This window comes from Oryx dammah, unplaced genomic scaffold (assembly GCF_014754425.2).
Source record: "Oryx dammah isolate SB20612 unplaced genomic scaffold, SCBI_Odam_1.1 HiC_scaffold_18, whole genome shotgun sequence".
Taxonomy (NCBI): Eukaryota; Metazoa; Chordata; class Mammalia; order Artiodactyla; family Bovidae; genus Oryx; species Oryx dammah.
Window position 1 is genome coordinate 48983366 of NW_024070202.1, and position 19888 is coordinate 49003253.

The 19888-nt window shown below is 37.4% G+C and overlaps 2 protein-coding genes across 3 annotated transcripts in view; one reads left to right on the plus strand and one right to left on the minus strand.

Moving 5' to 3' along the window:
• Positions 1–19888, minus strand: part of COG5 (component of oligomeric golgi complex 5) — a 295076-nt gene that overhangs the window by 248974 nt on the left and 26214 nt on the right. For both annotated transcript variants that reach the window (XM_040260820.1, XM_040260819.1), the window contains exon 6: positions 14685–14805. In XM_040260820.1, coding sequence (XP_040116754.1) covers positions 14685–14805 — 121 coding nt within the window. The remainder of the gene's footprint in view (positions 1–14684; positions 14806–19888) is intronic.
• On the plus strand, positions 645–1515 carry LOC120878186 (periphilin-1-like). Its single transcript, XM_040260833.1, has 2 exons — positions 645–1019; positions 1450–1515. The coding sequence occupies exons 1-2, from the start codon at positions 819–821 to the stop codon at positions 1498–1500; spliced, it is 252 nt and encodes an 83-aa protein (XP_040116767.1). The 5' UTR covers positions 645–818; the 3' UTR covers positions 1501–1515.

The following is a 19888-nucleotide window of genomic DNA, read 5'->3' on the forward strand; positions in this document are numbered from 1 at the left end:
ACAGTTGATGCCACTTTATCCTATAGAAGCACCAAAACAAGAACATCTCTTACAACATACCAACTCCAAAGGGTTACAAAAATCTCATGCTATTACTTGAAAACAAGCTCAAAATATTGTTCGTTCTTGTTCCACAGGTACACCCTTTGCTTTGCCATTTACTCCACCAGGTGTCAACATGAGAGGACAACAAGCAAATCAGATATGGCAAATGGATGTAATTTACATTTCTTCTTTCAGACAACAAAAATGTGTGCATCATACTATAGATATCTGCACACATTTTCAATGGGCCACTGCATTACATTCTGAAAAGGCTGACGCTGTTATTACTCATTTGTTATCTTGTTTTGCAGTTATGGGATTATCAATTGAATTGAAAACTGATAATCACCTGCTTACCAATCTGCAAAATTAGCTCACTTTTTATCCCAATACCATATAACTCATACTTTTGGTATTCCTTATAATAGTCAAGGGCAAGCGATCATTGAGAGCTAATCGTACCTTGTATGATTATCTTGAAAAAATAAAAAAGGGGGAACAAGAGAGATTTATGAAACCTAAAGACATTCTGAATGAAACCTTACTTACCCTAAATTTTTTGAATGTTTGGAGCAAGGGAAATCTATCAGCAGCAGAGTTGCATTTTTAAGGGAAAGAAGAGGATAAGAAGATCTTAAATACGCCTATTTGGTATAAAGATAAAGAGAAAGGTTGGATCCCAGCATCATTAATATATTTGGGACGAGGGTATGCTTTCATTTCTGTTAATAATTACAGGTTTTGGACCCCAGCGAGATTGATCAAAATCAACAATGGCTGATCCCTTTGTTCAAAAATTCGAAGAGCTTACTATGCAGAGAAGCTTTACTTTCCGTACAAGGGAAGCAACACCTCCTACATGGGGTCAAATGAAGAGGTTGACCCAGGAAGCAGAGAAGACGTTAATGAAGGCGGGGCAACCTCTGAATCCTACCAATCTTTTGCTTGCCATGATGGCGGTGGTGACATGTCAGGTAATCGGTGTATCGGCAAGAAATCATGCATATTGGGCATATATACCTAATCCCCCATTAGTAAGAGCAGTTTCCTGGGGGGAACCAGAAGTGCAGGTATGTACTAATGAGACTGCCTTCTTTCCCCCGCCAGCTTGTGGGGGAATAAAACAACTATCTCATCATAAACAACAATATAATATTAGTAATTTGACCATTGCAGTGGAAGGTATTCCTTTGTGTATAGGAGGACACCCCTTTTGTCTGTCCACCAAGGAACATTCTCATCATTCTTATAATACATGGGGGGTAAAGTATAATAATTACCATTTTGCTACTTTTACTGTGCTTGTTTCCACCAGGGGATTTAACACCTCGACAGAACCGACAGACATTCATAATGGAAAACACATGTCGCTATGTCCTGTTAACTTTTTTGTTCCTTCTCTAGAATCTTTGGAGTGGGAATGTTGCCGAGGTCATCGACCCTTTAAAGTCATGAATTATTCTGGGGCCATCATTGTAGATTGGAGTCCAAATCGTCGGCAATTCTTAGAAAAATGGTCAAATAAATCTCTTAGGTGGCATCGTGCAAATAGCACTTTGATGGGCAATGGTAATGAAACAGTTAAATGGCAGCAATTTGCACTTGTCCCTCCTCAATTACAATTACAAGGATATCCGCACATTCAAGGAGATATTTGGAAACTATGGGCAGTTTCTGGTAATCTCACTATCTGGTCAGGGAACTATACTTTGGACAGTGGTGACTCTTCAGGTCCATTCCATGTTAATTTCCATGTTAATAAATCTTATTCCGCAATGGCATGTGTAAAATATCCTTTTGCATTGTTATACGGGAATTGGACCTGGAATGACACTGTGGGGTCTGTGTCATGTGACTACTGTAATCTAACTCAATGTGTACATCAGTCTTGGTGGGAAGAATTTGAAAGACGAGCCTGTAACTCCAATTTCTCGTTAGTAATTGTTAAGGCTCGGACAGAAGTATGGTTACTTATAAATCTGACTCGGCCGTGGTCAGATTCTTTTGCTGTTTCTCATCTAGTAATTGCTGTACAGATTTTGCTATACCGATCTCGGCGTATGCTTGGTGTGGTCATTGCTTCGATTCTAGCAGTCGCGTCAGTAACTGCAACAGCGGCGGTGGCAGGTCTTGCGTTACACCAAGGAATTCAAACAGCTGATTTTATTCGGGACTGGCATAAAGACTCTCATTTGTTATGGCAACAACAACGAGATTTGGATGCACAACTTGCTACCGACGTGCTCAATCCTCAACACACCGTTTCCTGGCTTGGAGATCAATTAGCTGTTTTGTCTACACGAAGTGTGTTGAAATGTGATTGGAATTCTTCTCAGTTTTGTATAACACCTGTACCGTTTAATATGAGTGAAGGATGGGATAAAGTAAAACAATCCTTGACTGGGCATCAAAATCTCACTATGGAGATTATGGACCTGGAACGACAAATTTTGTCTACTTTTAGCAGGACTTTACCTGACATTACGCGGGGTCTGATTTGTTGAAAAGTCTTCAAGAGGGAAGGAATAACTTAAATCCATTAGGGCATGTATCCTCACTAATTGGGACTACCTTTGGGAACACTGTGTTTATATTACTCTTATGTTGTGTTGCTTTTCTAGTCTTCCGGCGGTGGCAGAAAGGGAAACAACTAAAGCGCGAAGCAGAGAAGATCCAGACCATGCTACAATTTATATGCGCGAAGCAGAGAAGATCCAGACCATGCTACAATTTATATGCGTGAAGCAGAGAAGATCCAGACCATGCTACAATTTATAAAAGCAAATAAAAAAGGGGGAGATGAAGGGTTAATAGGGTAGCAGAGATGTGCCTGCAAACGGGTCTCTCTGCTCGGGCTGAACGTGCTTGCAAACGAGGCGTTCTGCCAAAAGAGTCTGGACACAGCCTTGAGTTTAATGCTGCTTGCAAATGAGGGAGCATTCCCTTCTTGTGATAAGAAGGAAAAGAGGGCTTTGGACAGACTCTGCAGTAGACAGGGATTTCACTCCCCTTGCTGTATGATAACATGTATGCACCTGCGCTGTACTGAAAAGGCTTATTCATGCAGTCTGGAATTCTGCCTAGGGGGGCTTTATAATAATAAACCGCAAATTGTTTTGCGCAGTTCTGTTCCTCCAGCCGGAGTGGTGTATTGTCTGTCTCTTGTGTGTCTCGTGTGTTTTGTCTTTGTGTCATTTTGCTCACAATACCTTCTCAGACTGATAGTTGTCTCCAAACACTACATAGCTCAAGCAGCAAAAACCTGGAGCCTTACTATAACTTGAGGTATCACAGGACAGAGCTCAGAGCTGAAAGAGCACCTGGAAATTTAGGAAGGAAACTTTGAAGGAAAAAAAGAAACACAAAAGTTGAGGCCCATGATCTTAGTATCAACTCTGCCAAAATTCTTGGTGACATCTAAATAGAGGTACAAGGGAGATCTGTAAGGTTTTACCAGGTTAATAAAGCAATAGCTACAAACCAAAAGAACACAGCAGAGATGAAGATCACAGTACAGAAAGAAGACTGTGTAGTGTGAGATCAACAAGTTAACTGCCAGTTGTAAGAATAACAACAAAAAAGCAATCCTTACAGAACATAACATAATCTAAAGTGACAAATATATTATCCACAATGTCCAGTTTTCAACCAAAAATTACTCCATATGTTGGGTCAATGGTACAAAATAGACAGCCTAGAAATAAATCCACATATCTACTTTTGACAAAGGAGATAAGAACACACAATGGGAAAAAGACAGTTTCTTCAGGTAAATAAATGTAGAATACCTTATATCATATACAAAAATAAGTTCAAAATGGCTTGAAGAAAAATACAAGACACTATACCATAAAACTCCTAGAAGAGAACATGGGCAAAACACTCTGACATAAATTCTACCAGTGTCTTCTTAGGTCAGTCTCCCAATACAACAGAAATAAAAGCAAAAACAGGGGCTTCTCTGGTGGTTCAGTGAAGAATTCGCATACCAGTGCAGGAGGCACAGGTTTGATCCCTGACTTGTAAGGATCCCACATGCCACAGAGCAATTGGGACCATGGACCACAACTATTGAGCCTGTGCTCGAAAGCCCATGTGTGGCAACTACTGAAGCCCCCATATCCCTGAGCCCATGCTCTGCAACTAGAGAGCCACCGCATTATGAAGCCCACACACAGCAACTAGAGGGTAGCCCCCGCTCTCCACAACTAGAGAAAAGCCCACACAGCAACGAAGATCCAGTACAGCCCAAGAAATGAATTTTAAAAAATAAACAAATGGAAAATAAACTTTTAAGCTTTTGCACAGCAAAGGAAACCATTAAAAAGAAAGAAAGAAAACCTACAAATTGGAAAAAATTATTTGCAAACAATGCAACCGACCAGAGCTTAATTTCCAAAATATATAAACAGTTCATACAACTCAAAAACAAAACCCCAAACAATCCAATCAAAAAAACAAGCCTAAACACAATTCTCCAAAGAAGACACACAACTGGTCAACAGGCACATGAAAAGATGCTCAACATCACTAATTAATTTTTTTTTAATGAGAAATGTGAATCAAAACTACAATGAGCTGTCACCTCGCATTGGTCAGAGGGGCCATCATTAAAAAGTCTACAAGTAACAAATACGGGAGAGGGTAGGGAGAAAGGGAGTCCTCCTACACTGTTGAAGAGAATGTGAATTGGTACAACCACTACAGAGAACTGAATAGAGGTTTCTTCAAAAACTAAAGTTAACATACGATCCAGCAATCCCACTCCTGGATATTTATCCAAAGATAAGTATAATTAAAAAGGTACATGTACCCCAATGTTCACAGCAGCAATATTTACAATAGCCAAGACATGGAAGCAACCTAAATGTCCACTGACAGAAGAATGGATAAAGATGGGGTGTATATATACCCAAAGAAATACTACTGGGTAAAGAAAAAAGAAATAATGCCATTTGCAGCAATACAGATGGACCTAAAGAATACCACACTAAGTGATGTCAGAAAGAAAAAAGATAAATACAGTGTCACTGATAGTCAGAATCTGAATCTGAAACACAACCCAAATGAATTCATTTACAAAACAGAAACAGCCTTGTAGACACAGAAAACAAACTAATGGTGACCAAAAGGGAAAGGGGAGGGCAGAGAGATAAAGTAGGAGTTTGGGATTAGCAAATACAAACTACTATATATAAAATATATCAATAGTAAGGTCCTACTATATAGCACAGGGAACTATATTCAGTATCCTGTAATAATGGAAACCATAATGGAAAAGAATGTTAAAAAGAATATATTATATATATAAAACTGAATCATTTCTCTGTGTACCAGAAACTAACACAATATTGTATATCAACTATATTTGAATAAAAAAATTACTCCACATGCAAAGAAATGGGTGTACATAGCCCATACTCATGGGGAAAAAATTAAAAGGCAGACCATAGGAATTGACTCTGCAAGTAGGCTCACATGAGATTTGGTAGACAATGACTTCAAAACACCTGATTTCCCCTGAAGTAACTCAACATAAATACTAAGTAGATTGTGCTGAAGATGCATGTTGTAATCCTTAGAGAAATTTCTACAAAAAAATAATGCAAACCTATAGCTAAAAAGTTCAGAGAAAAACTAAAACGGAATATACAAGGCTATCTGATAAGCACACACACACACACAAATTCCAACAAAGAAAAGCCCAGATAGTTGCACTGCTGAATTCTAAAAAGCATCTGAAGAAGAATAAAAACCAAACACTTCCCAAACCGTTCTAAAAACTGAAGAGAAGGGAATACTTCCAAATATCAAAGCCAGACAGAGATACTACAAGAAAAGAAAACTGCAGGCCGATATCTCTTATAAATACAGATGTGGGAATTCCCTGGTAGCTCAGTGGTCAGAACTCCACAATTTCACCTCGGCGGGAGGAGATGGGGGGTATGTTTGATCCCTGGTCAGGGAACTAAGGTACTGCAAGCTGCACAATACAGTCAAAAAAAAGTGGTGGGGGGGGCGGGGAGGAAAAAGAGAAAAGAATAGATTGGGAAACCTGGAAAGACAGAAGAAGGGGTAAAATAAGGATGATGAGAGAAATGAAAGAAGGGAGAAAATTTGGTAAGACTACATGAGCGAACATATAAGGACCATACCAATATAAAGTATTACTATTATTAATAACATTCAGAAGAGGTTTTTTTTTTCTTAAGTTTGTGAAATAAAGTGAGAGAACTGAATGAAATGGTAAAGAGATCTGGAAACTGTTTATTTGGTGCAAATAGTTAAGAAGAATATCTCAACTTATAAGTTTAGAAACAGGAATAGTGTCTAGTCTCCACCTAGTTCCTCCTTTTCATCTGCATTTATTTGCACAGAAAACCTTTCCAAAAAGTTTGGAACTTTTCAGTTCACTTTCCTCAAGTCTCCTCAACCCAGATGAGGCCGCATGTCTACATCTAAACAATAACAGAAAAGAATGAAACTATCAGGACCAATCATGATTTAAGTCCTAGAGCAGGGGCGTAATCCCATCCTTGTGCTCAATGTTACTAAGAAGATGCTGCTGCTGCTAAGAAGATGAAAATTCAACAAATACTGAACTCTGCCAGAAAGGATGAATGAGAAAGAAACTGGGAAGTCCACCAATAATGTTATGTTAGACTGACCAAGTGTAGATTCATACACTTTGGAAACCAAATTAAAATGTAAGGGCTGGCATCCTGTTTTGAAAAATAAAGATCCTATCCAATTGTTCTTTCCTGCAATGATGAAGGATGTCTTCAGTTGCTGATAAATTCAGCATTTTCTTCAGGAAGCTTCTCCGGGTAAACTTGAGAAATGATACAAAACATAGACATGGAGATTTTTCAAAGCAGACTGATTGTTATCAACCCCTATAGAGGCTGCAGAAAATTCTTTGTAAATCTCTACGTATGACCTCATTCTGACCATCATGCTTTTCTGATGTACTCACCAGAATAAACTAGCCATATACGTAAGATATATCCCTAGATAACTAACTTGGCCTTCTTGAGTTATATGCTCTAATTCAACTGGATTTTAGAGAATGATTTGCCAGATACAATGACTTGGGAATTCCTTTTCCTCAAAGGGACATTATTTCAGTTTTAATATAATTAATATGAAAATAATACAGATCATCACCACTTACCTCTGAATATATTCCTAGTTGTGATAATAAAACTGCATTATCAGCATTATCTTCTATTTAGATATGGTTAAAAATATATATATTTCTAATTTGCTGGAACAGATTTCAAGTCTCTAACCAAAAATTAAAACAAATGACTAAAACTGTATCCTGTCTTACCAAACATGTCTCTCAAAAGATCATGCCTGCCTACTTGCCCTGTTGTTTACATAGTATTGAAATGAAGAACTCTAGAAGTATAACTATGATCATAAAAATACACTGAACCTCTAAATTCACCTACAGCCAATCTCAATTTACTAAACCAAAGATTGATAAAACCTTACCATAGTTCTTAAATTTTTATATATAAAGCAATCAAGTATAATGGCAATGAAAAGTAGAACAGCTCACCTAATGTTCCCCAAAAATATCAGATTTAGAAATTCAAAGCTGAAATTCACTAGAAGCAGGCTGACGCCATTTTTAAGGAACAATCAATAAAATAATCAATAAAAAGGCACTGTCAATAAAATAAGATGCTGGTATTTGGGGCATCGTTTATATTTATTTAAGATACACTACCATTTAAAAAATATATATACTCTGGCTTAAACATCCAAATAGGAAATAAATCCCTAAGGAACAAAAAACTCAAAAATTTGGTACAAAAATTTTACCCATTGAAGAATCTTACACTAAATTAATTTTTCTCAAACAATGATGAATATTCCAACACAGGGTAACAAATAATAAGGGAAACTAGTTTCCATAAGCATTACTTGACCATATGAAATAAATTATACACCCAAAAATACTACTTTGAAATGTATAGAAACTTTGAAATGTTTCAAATAACATACTAAAGTTTACAAAAACCTAAGCTGCCTGTTTTTGTCTGGATATTATTCTTGTTTTTTGACACTATGTGATTAAAAAGAAAACTAGTAAAATAAGATTTTAAAATGCCATATGGGTATTATCTATTAAGTATAAATTTGACTAACATTAAATTCAATTAGTTAAAAAATGAGGGTTTATTGGTATGTGTTTTTATTGATAACACAATTATGTCTTCAACTACTGGCAACCCTTGATATTAGCATAAACCCATTATTCTGGATTTGAATCCAGCACAGCATCACCCCAATCCGGGGGTAGCTGAATTCAGTCACATATGTAAGTATTTTCCCTGGTGACTCAGACAGTAAAGAATCTGGCTGCAATGTAGAAGACCTGGGTTAGACCCCTGGGTCAGGAGGATCCCCTGAAGAAAGGAATGGCTACCCACTCCAGTATTCTTGCCTGGAGAATTCCATGGACAGAGAAGCCTGGAGGGCTACAGTCCGTGTGATCACAAAGAGTCGGAAACAACTGAGTGACTAACACTTTCACTTTCAGAGACCTTGGAAAAGACCCTGATGCTAGAAAAGACTGATGGCAAGAGAAGGGAGCAGCAGAGGATAGAATAGTTGGATAGCATCACCGACTCAATGGACACGAATTTGAGCAAACTACAGGAGACTGCGGAGGACAGAGGTGCCTGGTGCGCAGCAGCCCATGGGGTCACGAAGAGTCTGACACAACTCAGCGATCCAAAACAATAGAGCAAACACAGTCTCTGAAGACATCTGCCCTCATATGTGACCAACACTGTAGCTTTAACAAGACATGTACTAAATTTGCTATGTTGAAACTATATATGTTTTAAATGCATTTAAGATATCATCTCACCTAAAGATTACCATAGTAAGTGAATTAAGTCAGAAAGAGAAAGACAAATACCATATGATATCATTTACAGATTAAATCTGAAGTATGGCACAATGAACTTAGCTATGAAACAGAAACACACTCACAGACATAAAGAACAAACTTATTGTTATCAAACAGGAAAGGGGATGAGGGAGAGATAAAGTAGGAGTTTGGGATGAGCAGATACAAACTACTACATAGAAAACAGATAAACAACAAGGTCCTACTGTGTGTAGCACAGGGAACTATATTCAATAAACCATGATGAAATAAATCATGATGGAAGAGAATATTAAAAAGAACGTGTGTGTGTGTGTGTGTGTGTATAACTCACTTTGCTGTACACCAAAAACTAACACAACATTCACTGTAAAACAACTATTTGTTGTTGTTGTTCAGGCGCTAAATCATATCTAACTCTTCTGCCATCCAGTGGACTACAGTCTGCCAGGTTCCTTTGTCTATGGGATTTCCCAGGCAAACTAACTATACTTCAACTAAAAAAGAAGTCATCTTAGACCTAATTTAATCCTGGAAACAGTTATATGGATTATTTACAAATTTCTCACTAATAAACAATTTTTAAAAGCCTGAAATAAAACTTCCTAAAATTTTCATCAACTATATCATCTTACAGACATCTCAAAAAAATTAATTAGTTCATTAATTAATCACCTATTATGTGGCAATACTTTTTCTCACCTATGAATAAATCAAAAATGTTTGCATATAAGTACTGTTTTATCAGATTGAGAAAGTATCAGTTACAAAAAGGATATTAATTGATAAAATGAACTTAGATTATCCATTCCTTCCATAATAAATATTTTATAAAATGCTTCTGTGATAAATTTGGTTTTAAGAATATTTTCTCATGATATATGGTGCTAATATGCTGCAACTTAGCAACAAAATTATAAAACTCAGAGAACAGACCAGACACAATGAAAATTAATGGAGGATATACTTTCTTTTTTTGGCTGTGCCACACAGCATAAAATACATTCACTGTATAAACATGGTATATCTTACATGTGATTTAAGTGTATTGCTTTAACTAAATGCTCAAAAAAAAACCTAAATTATATACTCCCAAGACTTTTCCTGAAGAAGTTACAAATCATTGTGATACAATTTAATCTTGAAATCTGCACTAGTTTTTTTCTAACCATACATAATAATCTGAATGAAAATTACATATAAGTCTGCACTAAAAAAATTCTGCTTATTCTGTCAATAAATTACCAGTTTGATTTTAATTTTTACTCCCCTAATGCCTAATGATGTTGAGTATTTTATATGCATATTTTCCATTGTGGTTCAGATGGTAAAAGTGTCTGCCTGCAGTACGGGAGACCCGGGTTCGATCCCTGGGTTGGAAAGAGCTCCTGGAGAAGGAAACAGCAACCCACTCCAGTGCTCTTGCCTGGAAAATCCCACGGACAGAGGAGCCTGGTAGGCTATAGTCCATGGGGTCGCAAAGAGTCGGACATGACTGAGCAACTTCACTTCACTTTCCATTCACATACATTCTTTGATGAAGTGTCTGTTCAAAGAGTTTGCCTATTTTTTAATTGGGTTGTTTACGTTCTTACTAATGTTCAAAGTTTTTCACATATTCTAGACACAAGTCCTTTATAAAATATATACTCTGCAAACATTCTCTGTCTATGGCTTGTCTTTTCATTCCTCTACCAGAATCACCCATAGAAGTTTTAAATTTTGAGAACGTCTAATTTACCAATCTGTGTGTGGTGGTGGGGGGAGACGACTGTGCTTTCGGTTATACATCTAAGAAATCATTTTCAAAGTCATAAAAACGTCCTATGTTTCCTTTCAGAAGTTTTATAGTTTTAAGTTTTACACTTAGGACTATGATCCACTTTCAGTTTTGCTTTATTTTTTAATATGAAGTAAGGTTTGAACACAAATTCCCTGTTTTACATATGGCTATCCAATTGCTCCAGTACCATCTGTTGAGAACACTATCTTTTCTTCAATAAATGTGCCAAAACTCCATTTTTCTTACATGTGTGGATCTTCTTCTTGGCTCTCTACTTCGTTCCATTGACCTGACTATCTCTTTGTCTTGGTTAGTAGAAGTCATTGCAATAGGTCTTCCAATCAGGTATGGTTAATGCTCCAATTTTACTTTCTTTTAAAAGTTTTAGCTATTCTAGATCCTTTGCATTTGCATATGAACTTTAAAATCAGTTTGTCAATGTCGAATAAAAGCCTGCTAGGACTCAGACTATAATTGTGTTGAATCTATACAAATCAATTTAGAGAGACTGGGCATATTAAAAACAATCAAGTCCTCCAATTCACAGACAAAATTTATTCACTTATTTAGGTCTTTTTAAATTGTTCTCAATAATGTTTTTAGTTCTAAGTATACAGGTCCTGTGTTCAGTTCAGTCGCTCAGTCGTGTCCAACTCTTTGCGACCCCATGAACCACAGCACGCCAGGTCTCCCTGTCCATCACCATCTCCCAGAGTCCACCCAAACCCATGTCCATCGAGTCAGTGATGCCATCCAACCATCTCATCCTCTGTCGTCCCCTTCTCCTCCTGACCTCAAGCCTTCCCAGCATCAGGGTCTTTTCAAATGAGTTAGCTCTTCGCATCAGGTGGCCAAAGTATTGGAGTTTCAGCTTCAAAATCAATCCTACCAATGAAACCCAGGACTGATCTCCTTTAGGATGGATTAGTTTGTTCTCCTTGCAGTCCAAGGGACTCTCAAGAGTCTTCTCCAACACCACAGTTCAAAAGCATCAATTTTTCGGTGCTCAGCTTTCTTTATAGTCCAACTTTCACATCCATACATGACTACTGGAAAAACCAGAGCCTTGACTAGACGGACCTTTGTTGACAAAGTAATGTCTCTGCTCTTTAATATGCTGTCTAGGTTGGTCATAACTTTCCTTCCAAGGAGTAAGCATCTTTTAATTTCATGGCTGCAATCACCATCTGCAGTGATTTTGGAGCCCAGAAAAATAAAGTCAGCCACCGTTTCCACTGTTTCCCTGTCTATTTGCCTTTTTTGTCAAATTCAACCCTAAGTAGTTCATATTTTTGATGTTATTATGAGTGGTATTTTTTAATTTCAATTTCCAATTGCTTGTTAATACTACTATGTAGAAATAAAAGTAATTTTATATATTGATCATATATCCTGAAATCCTGCTAGATTTGTTTATTAGCTCTACTAACTTCTTCTTGTGAACTCAAAGCATGATGCTGCTGCTAAGTTGCTTCAGTCATGTCCGACGCTGTGTGACCCCATAGACAGCAGCTCACCAGGTTCCTACTAAGTATATGATCTGGTTGTTTCATACCTGTATTTTTTATCAAAGAGAAATGAAAGCAAATGTCTATAAAAACACCTTTATATGAATGTTCATGACAGCCTGGTTTGTAATAACCAAAAATAGGAACAACTCAAATACAAATCTACATGTGAATGAATAAACCAACTGGGGAATATCCATATAATGGAAAACTACTTAGCAATAAAACAGAATGAGCTATTTATACACACAACACAGACGCATCAAAATAATTAAGCTGATTGAAAGACGCCAAAAAAAAAAAAAAACCCACATACAAACTCTCTGATTCCATATAAAGCAGATCCACAAATGCATGAAAAAAAATTATCAAGGGACATAAGGAAACTTTGAGGGAGATGGTCATGTTCACTATCTTAATATTGATGGTTTCAAGTCACAACTTGCCAATATGTAGATTTTCAATATGCTGCAGTTTACCGTATATCACTTAGACCTCAACTTTTAAAAAAAGAAAATGTACCAGCATGCTAGGTCCCAGAATATACTTTTTAATTGATAAATAATTTTAAATTGATATATAATTCACACACTATAAAATTCAACTTTTTGAAGCATACAATTCAGTGGCTTTTTGTAGTGACAGAAGTTATGCAACAATCACCAGTATTTAACTCCAGAACATTTTCACCACTCCAAAGAGTGGCACCCATTAGCAGTCACTGACATTTCCCCCAGTCCCTCAGAATATAATTAATTTCCAGATGATGATGTATTTCATCTAGTCACTACAATTCAAGCCTCAAGACCTTTCAAGTTTGAGAGACTGGTTTTAAGTTAATTTCAAGTACCTGCTACTGTTTATCATTGTATTCTTTCTAATGAGAACCAGAACCATACAAATATAAACATGATAATTTCACAGAAGTTCCAATCATAGAAATGTCATTTATAGTGTACATGTGTACCTGTAACACTGATTACTAACTTATTAACATTATTAAAACATTAACTCCAAATGTAGAACCTCTCTCTCTCTCTCTCGGCTCTCCTTATGATCAATGCCGGGACTGTCCAAGAATACAGTGGGCAATGATGAAGACGTGATGCCTCTGAAATTTTTGAATAGCATATAATCTGCAAAGCTTTAAAAATTTAAATTAATACAATCCATTTTGAGATACCTCTACCATTTACTACACTTTCTCAACAACTCATCATCATTTAACATTTACAAAACTTTGGGTAAAGCCAAAGCCTCATTGGAAAGATAATGAGTTTATACTCTGCACTGCACCAACTTAGAACATTATGATGAATAATTGTGCCTTAATGAAGAAAAAAGAAGACATCACCATTTGCCTCACAACATATGCTGTTTCTAGAAGAGACGATGATCAAAATCAAAACCTAGCGATTTTTTATTAAGGAAGAGCGTCAGTGATGATAAATATAATAAGCCTTGGAATAATGTGTTTGCTTTTTAATGATTCTATCACCCTACAGTTTATTTTTTTGAGCACAGAAATTAAATGTGACAAAGCAAAAAATAACAGCTGATACTAGGATTTTTTACACTTTTATATTTAGCACATATTATGAAAAAACCCTGAAGTATTTCTCACTGCTTAAAAATTAACTTTTTATATAACATATTCCAAGCACACTACATTACAAGTTCTATATATTCCCAATGATGTGCCTAAGCAATGTACTTGAACATTATAAACTGAAATGCTGTTGAAGCATGGTTTGTGAAGGATATTACATTTCTATCATCAAAAACAAGCAATAAGCATTACAATATGACTACATAATTTAAATATCAAAGATAGGAAAATTCAAAAAGAACATAAAATGCACATCTTTCTGATATTCTTTTGGCACAACTACTTTCAAAACACATTACTAAGAGTAAGGAGACTGTTGGTATTTGAGATGGATGTAATCAAGGACTTTCTGAACCTAAAATGGTACAAATTCCACTAACCACATCCACTTCAGAAAAATTACTGGGTACCCAATGAAAAGAAGAAAATCACAAAGCCTCATTAAAATGCAGGTGTTAGGTGGTTCTTTGTGTACTTAGAAGATATTCAAAATTTTGCCTAAAAAATTATGAACTCCTTCATCATGGACCTTGCAACTTGTTAATAATCAAAGCTGTGACTGTTAAACCCTCAAATGTCAAGAGGCTGCTCTAAATGTTTGAGAAAAGAATGATGAATAAGAAATAAATTCAAAAGATCTTCTAGGCACCATATCAACATGAGACTTGTGACCTAAAAATCAGCACTTCTGAACATTTCCTCCTAGGGAATGAAAACTTAAGTTCACAAAAGACCTATACACAAATGTTAAAGTAGCTTAAATTTATAATCACCAAAAACTGGAAACACAAATATCCTTCAACCAGTGAATCGATGAACAAGAGGACTTACCAAGTTCATTGAGACTCTGAGCAGCTTTTGTTATCTCTCTACTTCCTCCCTGCAGTTGTCCTTGGAGTCTCTTACTGAGATATAAGATGCGAATGATTCTCCGAAGCAAATCACAGGCAACCTGTGAAATGTTAAGTAAGTAAAGTCAATCCATAAAGTTTCATGACTATGTGAATCTGTCTAATCTTTCCAGATGCTAGAGATCCAATACCCAGGCAAGACACAGCTCTGATCAATTAAAGCAAAATCAGTTTTTTCTTTTTGTTCTAATATCCTTATGCAGTCCCAGTGTATAGCCAAGGTTGACAACCACTGTGCTAGGGCTGCTTAGCTTCCTACTACTGTTCCTTATTGTTTCTTAGTTTATTGGTCCTACGTCCCTAGGAGAACAGACTTACTAGACCTTAAAGAATAAGCATGCCCTTAATTGATTCTTCCCAATTTATCATTAATGACTAAATGTAAAAGAGAAAGCTATTTTTAAAATAAACCTATCATTTGTATGTCACCTTCTATTCCCTTTTCTGTTATTACATCCAATCCTGGGTCTTTACCTATTCAAAAGACTAAGACATGAAATAATGACTCATGCATTCTAGACAGAGATAACCCAGGCTGACTGCCAGGGGAGAATGACAAGAAAGGAGATTGATGGAGTAACATATATGTAATTACCTTCAGCTTCAGTGGTGACAATAAAGAAAAAAGAGACAGTCTATGTTGCTACATCACAGCCATCTTTGCATGATCCTGAAGCTGGAAGAAGCAACAACATCTCCCATCTGAGGAGGAAAATCCTAACTGGTGGCAATAATAATTAAAAGCTCTAGGAAGACAGGGTCCCTGAGGCTTCAACTATAAACATTTTTTCTGAATGAAATACACATACACCTCAGAGCCACACACAGTCCCACTTGTGCACATACAACATACACAAATGTACAATCAAATATATGTTTACAAACATATGTAAACCAAGGTAGCCAAGTACTAAACATGTTTAACTGACTGCTTTTCTGTGTAACAACAGTCTGAAGTACTTAAAATAATAAAATAATGTCAAATAAAAATCCCCCCCCTGCAAACTGGAAAATTTAGGTATCTTAATCTTTTAGTTCAGTTCAGTTCAGTCATGTCCAACTCTTTGCGACCCCGTGAATCGCAGCACGCCAGGCCTCCCTGTCCATCACCAACTCCCAAAGTTTCACTCAAACTCATGTCTATCGAGTCAGTGATGCCATCTAACCATCTCATCCTCTGTCGTCCCCTTGTCCTCCTGCCCTCAATCCCTCTCAGCATCAGAGTCTTTTCCAATGAGTCAACTCTTCACATGAGGTGGCCAAAGTATTGGAGTTTCAGCTTTAGCCTCAGTCCTTCCAATGAACACCCAGGACTGATCTCCTTTAGAATGGACTGGTTGGATCTCCTTGCAGTCCAAGGGACCCTCAAGAGTCTTCTCCAACACCACAGTTCAAAAGCATCAATTCTTTGGTGCTCAGCTTTCTTCACAGTTCAACTCTCACATCCATACATGACTACTGGGAAAACCATAGCCTTGACTAGACGGACCTTTGTTGACAAAGTAATGTCTCTGCTTATCTAGGCTGGTCATAACTTTCCTTCCAAGGAGTAAGCGTCTTTTAATTTCATGGCTGCAGTCACCATCTGCAGTGATTTTGGGGCCCCCCAAAATAAAGTCTGTCACTGTTTCCACTGTTTCCCCATCAATGTCCCATGAAGTGATGAGACCAGATGCCATAATCTTAGTTTTCTGAATGTTGAGCTTTAAGCCAACTTTTTCACTCTCCTCTTTCACTTTCATCAAGAGGCTTTTTAGTTCCTCTTCACTTTCTGCCATAAGGGTGCTGTCATCTGCATATCTGAGGTTATTGATATTTCTCCCGGCAATCTTGATTCCAGCTTGTGTTTCTTCCAGCCCAGCATTTCTCATGATGTACTCTGCGTATAAGTTAAATAAGCAAGGTGACAATATACAGCCTTGACGTACTCTTTTTCCTATCTGGAACCAGTCTGTTGTTCCATGTCTAATTCTAACTGTTGCTTCCTAACCTGCATACCTAGAGCCAGACATCCTGGAATGTGAAGTCAAGTGGGCCTTAGAAAGCATCACTATGAACAAAGCTAGTGGAGGTGATGGAATTCCAGTTGAGCTATTTCAAATCCTGAAAGAGGATGCTGTGAAAGTGCTGCACTCAATATGCCAGCAAATTTGGAAAACTCAGCAGTGGCCACAGGACTGGAAAAGGTCAGTTTTCATTCTAATCCCAAAGAAAGGCAATGCCAAAGAATGCTCAAACTACTACACAATTGCACTCATCTCACACAATAGTAAAGTAATGCTCAAAATTCTCCAAGCCAGGCTTCAGCAATATGTGAACTGTGAACTTCCAGATGTTCAAGCTGGTTTTAGAAAAGGCAGAGGAACCAGAGATCAAATTGCCAACATCTGCTGGATCATGGGAAAAGCAAGAGAGATCCAGAAAAACATCTATTTTCGCTTTATTGACTATGCCAAAGCCTTTGACTGTGTGGATCACAATAAACTGTGGAAAAATCTTTTAGTTTTATTTTCTGAATAGGTCATGGAAGCATATAATTCAAATTTCAAAAGATCAGAAGATAAAAAGTCACCATCATATTTCTATGTCTCAACTATGTAGACACCAAAAACAACCACTACTGTCACTTTCTTGCTTGTCAGAATTCTATTTTTAGATATACTATTTGGAATGTAAAATCCCAAGCAATCATTCCTCTCAATATTCTAAACACATCATGAGGAGAAATACCAGATCTTACTTCAGCCTAATCAGCACGAACTGTCCTTCCAGAATTCCCTAATACCTAACCAATAAAGGATATGCCCTCAAATATGAAAGCTTTGAGCTTATTTCTAATGCTTTTCTGTTTAACCATACTTAATCTGTCACCAAGGCTTACTGATTATTCTTCTGTTGCATAATACAATAGTTATTTTACCTCTATTCCCAAAAGCACCACCCTAATCCAAATCTTTACCACTTTTATCTTAAAACTGTGGTCTCTTGGGTAGCTTTTCAATCTCTTGCTGAAATCCATCTTGCTGGCTTTATCATCTTAGAAACGATTTTCAGCAGTTTAGCCCCCCCTTTAATAAATTTCAGTGGCTCTCTACTAACAGATTATGTTGAATTCAACAGCATTTAATAAAACCCTCAGTCAACACATCTTAGATAATCTGTAAGGCACCAAGTCGCACCATTTCCTAATACAGTTTCTTCCACTCCAATCAATCTCCTTATTTTTTATTTCATACTTTTATCAGCAAATCTAATACAATTATTCAGCATTGACAAGAAATGATCTATCAAGACAGAAAAAGACACAGAGGAATCTTGAATGCATTTTACTATGGGAAAGAGTCAATCTGAAAAGGCTATATATCATATGATTGCAACCATATGACTTTCTAGAAAAGACACAACTACGGAGACAGTTAACAAGATGAGCCGTTGCCAGGAGTTGGCAGAATAAAGTATAGAGGATTTTAAGGGCACTGAAAATACTATATAAAGATGGATGTGTGCTATGTCCTTTTAGTTGTGTCTGACTCTTTGCAACCCTATGGACTGTAGCCCACCAGGCTCCTCTGTCCATGAGATTCTTTCTCCAAGGCAAGAATACTGGAATGGGTTGCCACGCCTTCCTTCAGGGGATCTTCCCGACTCAGGGGATTGAACTCACATCTCCAGCAGCTCGTGCACTGCAGGCAGATTCTTAACCACTAAGCCGCCAGGGAACCCCCATAGTGATGGATATATGTCATTATGTATTTTGCAAAAGTCATAGAATATATACTAAGAGAGAACTATCGACTTTCATAATGATCTATCAATATAAGTTCATCATTTTTAACAAACGTGCCACTCTGGTGACAGATGTTGACTAACAGGGAGGCTATGCATGTGTGAGGGCAAGGGATACATAAGAAATCTATATCTTCCTCTCAATTTTGCTATGAACCTAAACTGCTCTAAAAAAAATCAGTATTTAAAAATATATTTAGATATTATACATATAGAAAATTACATACAGAAATTAAATAAATCAACTTGGAACTACCATGTGGATCAGGAAACAAAACTCTCTCTGCCACTACATAAGGCCTCCATGTTGTTGCTGCTGTTCAGTCGCTCAGTTGTGTCCGACTCTTTGCGACCCCATGGACTGCAGCATGCCAGGCTTCCCTATCCTTCACTGTTTCCCAGAGTTTGCTCAAACTCATGTCCATTGAGTCGATGATGCCATACACCATCTTGTCCTCTGTCATTCGCTTCTCCTCCTGCCTTCAATCTTTCCCAGCATCAGGGTCTTTTCAAATGAGTCAGTTCCTCGCATCAGGTGGCCAAAGTATTGGAGCTTCAGCTTCAGTATCAGTTCTTCCAATGAATATTCAAAGTTGATTTCCTTTAGGATTGACTAGTTTGATCTCCTTGTAGTTCAAGGGACTCTCAAGAGTTTTCTCCAACACCACAGTTCAAAAGCATCAATTCTTTGGTGCTCAGATTTTTTTAAGGTCCAAACTCACATCCATACATGCTGCTGCTGCTGCTAAGTCACTTCAGTCCTGTCCAACTCTGTGTGACCCCACAGACAGCAGCCCAGGAGGCTCCCCTGTCCCTGGGATTCTCCAGGCAAGAACAATGCAGTATTTCCTTCTCCAGTGCAGGAAAGTGAAAAGTGAGAGTGAAGTCGTGTCTGACTTTTAACGGCCCCATGGACTACAGCCTATCAGGCTCCTCCGACCATGGGGTTTTCTAGGCAAGGGTACTGGAGTGGGTTGGCACGGCCTTCTCCACATCCATACATGACTACTAGAAAAACCACAGCTTTGACTATATGGACCTTTGTTGGCAAAGTAATGTCTCTGCTTTTTAATATGCTAAGTTTCTCATACCTTTTCTTCCGAGGAGCAAACATCTTTTAATTTCATGAATGCAGTCACATTCTGCAGTGATTCTGGTCCCAAGAAAATAAAGTCTGTCACTGATTCCTTTGTTTCCCCATCTATTCACGATGAAGTGATGGGACCAGATGCCATTTTCTTAGTTTTTTCAATGTTGAGTTTTACACCAGCTTTTTCACTCTCCTCTTTCACTTTCACCAGGAGGCTCTTTAGCTCCTCTTCGCTTTCTGCCATAAGG

Bases quoted from the DNA above. Each gene is read 5' to 3' on its own strand.
- LOC120878186 (XM_040260833.1), top strand. From the start codon at position 819: ATGGCTGATCCCTTTGTTCAAAAATTCGAAGAGCTTACTATGCAGAGA. The intron at 1,020-1,449 runs GTAATCGGTGTA...TTCCTTCTCTAG, and splicing joins TGGCGGTGGTGACATGTCAG to AATCTTTGGAGTGGGAATGT.